Source organism: Mirounga leonina, unplaced genomic scaffold, assembly GCF_011800145.1.
Source record: "Mirounga leonina isolate KUSES-001 unplaced genomic scaffold, KU_Mleo_1.0 Mir_201, whole genome shotgun sequence".
In the NCBI taxonomy this organism is placed as follows: domain Eukaryota; kingdom Metazoa; phylum Chordata; class Mammalia; order Carnivora; family Phocidae; genus Mirounga; species Mirounga leonina.
The window spans coordinates 23,555,938-23,560,798 of NW_023270504.1; the positions used below are offsets into that span (position 1 = coordinate 23,555,938).

Sequence of the window (4,861 nt, forward strand, 5' to 3'; positions counted from 1 at the left end):
TAGCTATGAGAGGAGACTGTCCTGCGAGTTCATACCATTTGGGGGTTCTGGCTACCTCTCAATTTTTTTTTTTTTTTTTAAGATTTTATTTGTCAGAGAGAGTGAGTGAGCACAAGCAGGGGGAGCTGCAGGCAGAGGGAGAAGCAGACTCCCCACTGAACAAAGACCCAATGTGGGACTCGATCCCAGGATGCTGGGATCATGCTGAAGGCAGACGCTTAACTGACTGAGCCACCCAGGAGCCCCTCAATTGTTCTTAAATATAAGCATGAAGAGGGTTTTATAATGGATTCCAAGTTCAGTAAGTCTCAGGCATCCAGTGAAGTAAGAAGAGGATCTTCTCTGGTTTGGCTCAAGTCATTATAGATATATATATATATTTTTTTAGATTTTATTTATTTATTTGAGAGAGAATGAGATAGAGAGAGCATGAGAGGGGGGAGGGTCAGAGGGAGAAGCAGACCCCCCGCTGAACAGGGAGCCCGATGCGGGACTCGATCCCGGGACTCCAGGATCATGACCTGAGCCGAAGGCAGTCGCTTAACCAACTGAGCCACCCAGGCGTCCCTCATTATAGATATTTTTAAAAGCTGAAGGAAAGCCAGGAGAATGAGCGCTGCTCCTGAATGTTCCTCCCTCTCCTCACCCACAGCCTCCTGATGAAGCAGAGGAAGTTTCTTTACCATTTCAAGAATGTCCGCTGGGCTAAGGGTCGCCATGAGACCTACTTGTGCTACGTGGTGAAGCGGCGGGATAGCGCCACCTCCTTTTCACTGGACTTTGGTCACCTTCGAAACAAGGTATCAATTAGTTGCTTCCAAGCTAGACTTCGGGCACTTTCAGAACCATATGCAGATAGTACTACTTTCAGCCTGTTTCACGTTTAGGTCTCCACCAGATTTCTCAAATCTTTCTTTTTTATATCCATGAAACCAGAACAGGTATGCCCCAAAGCATGCCATTTCATGTCCTCCCTGATCATGTTGGGCACATTACTGTGACACCCTGCTTCAATGCCAAGAGTAACTGCCCCCAAACTTTCCTTCCCTTCCCCAGCACCTGAATTGCCTTTGAGATTAAGGAAATCAAATATAAGAGCCTTTTGATTTGGAAGAATATTGTCAGCTCACTCAAGCTAAATTTAAATGTGAAAATTCCCTTTCTTTAGAATTTTTTGGAAAATTAAGAAAAAAGTAGGAAAAATTAATGACTCAATTCTGTTTCCCTAATGATTTCTAGTCCCTCCTGCTCACATAGATCATAGGCCAATGAGTACATTCAGCATGGTGAGACCCAGAATACTCAGGGAAGCCTCAATTGGTCAATTAATTAAATCAATCTCTCAGCATCTATCAGAGAATTATATTTACAAGCGACTTCACCATCCAGATGGGTTTGCATAATCTGAGTATTTCATGTCTCAAAACAGGCAGTGAGATCTGATACTGGTGGGATCCCAGGGAAGAATCCATAGGTGGAAGGACATTGTCTGGCTCACTGTTAAGTGTTTATTTTATGATTCAATTTCCTTTGCCTCCATTTGTATTGTGTAAATTATCTCACTTCGGTTGTTTTACATTCTAATCTTTCCTGTTTGGTGATGTGACACATTCTAAGTAGAGAAGGGTTTGCTGTTACCAACCCTTTCTTTCCTTCTCCTTTAATCCTCACGATCGATACCAGGCCATTTTATTGGTGAGGACTTAGAAGATCCAAGAGTTGGATGAGTTGTCCCAGTCACCTGAGTGGTGATGCCAGGAAATGAAACCTAGATCTTTCAGATTCTAGGACTAATGACTTTTCGGCAATACTATGCAGATTTGCTCTATCTCATTATTGCGCAGTTATTACAATCACAGGGATCATAGGATGAGCAATCACATTATTTAATTGTTCTGAACCCACAGCAGTCCTATTACCTCTCCTACAACACCCCTCTGTTGGCCTTAGCCTAATCTCTTTTACCCCTTCCAGTCCTCAACCATGTTTCCTACCTCCCCCTAGTGGTCTGGTGTGTTTCCACAATGTTACAGCAACAGGCCATTTTCTTTCTCCACAAACGCGCCAGAAGTAACTTCGCGAACACAACTCAAAACTCTGGAACACTGTGATGCTACTTCAGCCAGACTCATCGCATCCTCCTGCTTTTCTGTTCTGTTGTAACCTAAGGCCCAAACTGCAGACACGCTAAAAAAGATTACTGGGGGAGGCAGATGAATTAGTGACCATAAAGCTGCCGGCACCGCAGTAAAGGTCACTAAACGTCACCTAAGTGCTCTGCTCTGTCCGCAGTCGGGCTGCCACGTGGAGTTGCTCTTCCTCCGCTACATCTCCGACTGGGACCTGGACCCTGGCCGGTGCTACCGCGTCACCTGGTTCACCTCCTGGAGCCCCTGCTACGACTGTGCCCGGCACGTGGCCGACTTTCTGAGAGGGTACCCCAACCTCAGTCTGAGGATCTTCACCGCGCGCCTCTACTTCTGCGAGGACCGCAAGGCTGAGCCCGAGGGGCTGCGGCGGCTGCACCGCGCGGGGGTCCAGATCGCCATCATGACCTTCAAAGGTGTGAAGGGGACCTCGTTTGGGACTGCAGTTCGGAGGAGAAAAATCGGGGGGGGGGGCGGGGGGCGGAATTCAGCCAAAAATTGACTAGAATAGGAGGAAGAGAATTAAGGCTTGGACACCAGGCTTTGTAGGAAATGAGATTTAAAAGGGGGAGGGGGTTCTTTCTTTCCTCTCTATTTGGGATCTGAGCTATCTCCTACCCCATGCCCCTCCTTTTTTAAAGATTATTTTTATTGCTGGAATACTTTTGTGGAAAATCGTGAAAAAACTTTCAAAGCCTGGGAGGGATTGCACGAAAATTCCGTTCGACTATCCAGACAGCTTCGACGCATTCTTTTGGTAAGGGGCTTCTTTGCTTCTCATTTTCTTTCTCTCTCCAAAGTCATCTTTTCCTGGAGCTACTTAAATTTTCCTTTAGCATATTTTTTACATTGTCTGTGCATATGTGTGTAGGTATCACTCTCATTTTTTCTCTGATGAAAGCCGTACTGTGTCTTTTTTTTGTTGTTATTTCTCCTACATTTGAATTTGCTCTTTTGTTTCACAATTCAGAGCCCTCTGCTGAGATGCCCTTCCTTTCCCCTCTTTCATCACCCACAACTCTCTCCCTTACACTCTCCTCAGGATTCTGTTTTCCTTCAGGTAGAATTCCTTCCTCTCCTCTTCCTACCCCTGCCAAGTTACTTTCTTCCACGATGTTACAAATACATCCACTCAGCTTCTTTCTTTCTTTACAGCCCCTGTATGAGGTTGATGACTTACGAGATGCATTTCGTACTTTGGGACTTTGATATCAACCTCCAAGAATGTCACTTAAAATTAACCACCTCTGAAGACAGTGGGTAAAAGGACAATCTTTCAAGAATTCCGTTTTTCTTCAACTCTCATTTTCTTAAGAGTTTAGAGAGAAAATATTCATTACAGGACTTTGTAAAAAAAACCGTCTTGAAAGTACAGAAGAACACAGGCCCACCAGGGAAATGCTGCAACTGGTGCAGCTTTTAATGCAACAGCGCCCCCTACTGGGAAATGACAGAATTGCAGGGCCTGGGAGCACCTAAAGTGTCGTGTTCTATGACTGAGGGAGGAAACAAAAGGTAAATCTGTAAAAGCATGGTGAGAAGATCAAATGTTTTTATAATATGTATCCTTTATTATGTGATTCATACGGAGTTTTCAATGATATTAGTGATATATTTTTCTACTCTTTTCCTTTGGGGTTCCCTTTCAAGTGAACAAACTTGTACCAGTCCATGATCTATACAGAACCTCCTAATGAAAGGATCTGGGTAATTGTAACCCCAAAACATCTTCCCAAGGCATTAATATCTAAGCATGCACTGTATGTTTTCATTGTCTGAGGTATGTTTTTATGTTTGTACATAAGACAATTTTTTTCTTGGTATGAAATATGCATGATCACCTTCAGGCTATTTTATAATAAAGGATCTTAAAATGAATGAGGACTGTGAAGAAGACACTCTAAAAGTTAGTTGATGCCTCAATTAACACATCTGGAAACATAGATCCTTTTAAAGAAGTCCATAGGTCAGAAACCACAACCATAAATTTCACATTTAATTAGGTAACACTTGGAAAGGACTTGCTTCAGTTTGAGAAAAGAAAAATCTGTCCTCTCCAGTGGGTCTCGTAACTTGAACAGTGTCAACCAGGCCAACATTTCCGACTTTTTTTATGTATGCGATGCTCCTCTCAAAGAAATGTTCACTATGTAGGACAGTGTGACAAAAAGAGAGTAACATTTGGAAAGGAAGGATGACAGAGCATTCATTACAAAGAAATAGTGTTTTCTCCAGCAAAATGTAGGGAGCCAACATGGCAGAAAGTGCCTCTTTGTAACAACTCTCTTTGACTAAGAAAAATATTAAAAAATAACCATATCACTGTGCAATTATTACCTAGCAACCCTTGCAATGCAGATAAATAGATCTGCATGACAAGTTGAATGCACAATTGCGTTGTTTTACAACTACAAATGGGTGCCAGGACTAATCAATAGAAGAAAGAATAATCCTTTGCAACAAACTGCTGGGACAACTGGATATCTATATGCAAAAGAATGAATTTGGATCTCTTACCACATACCACATGCAAGAACTAAAACTATAAAACCCTTAGAAGGAAACACAGGTGGAAATCTTCACGACCTTGGATATGATCAAGTCCCTTAAATATGACAGCAAAAGCACAAGCAACAGAAGGAAAAAAGAGAGAAATTGGACTTCTTTAAAATTAAAAGCTTTTGTGCATCAAAAGAAAAGCAAGGAAGTAAAAA

General features: G+C 42.6%; 1 protein-coding gene across 1 annotated transcript; it reads left to right on the top strand.

Annotated features, from left to right (window-relative positions):
- The first annotated feature begins 606 nt into the window (after positions 1-606).
- On the top strand, positions 607-3,356 carry AICDA (activation induced cytidine deaminase). The gene is made up of 4 exons (XM_035028290.1): positions 607-800; positions 2,293-2,563; positions 2,789-2,904; positions 3,303-3,356. Exons 1-4 carry the CDS (start codon positions 627-629, stop codon positions 3,354-3,356), a joined length of 615 nt encoding a protein of 204 aa, XP_034884181.1. The 5' UTR covers positions 607-626.
- Positions 3,357-4,861: the final 1,505 nt, after the last annotated feature.

What these genes read in the sequence shown, in the direction of transcription:
- AICDA (XM_035028290.1), top strand. Translation starts at nt 627, where the DNA reads ATGTTCCTCCCTCTCCTCACCCACAGCCTCCTGATGAAGCAGAGGAAG. An exon ending in TTGGTCACCTTCGAAACAAG is followed by an intron (nt 801 to 2,292) that starts GTATCAATTAGT and finishes CTCTGTCCGCAG; the next exon opens with TCGGGCTGCCACGTGGAGTT. An exon ending in CGCCATCATGACCTTCAAAG is followed by an intron (nt 2,564 to 2,788) that starts GTGTGAAGGGGA and finishes CCTTTTTTAAAG; the next exon opens with ATTATTTTTATTGCTGGAAT.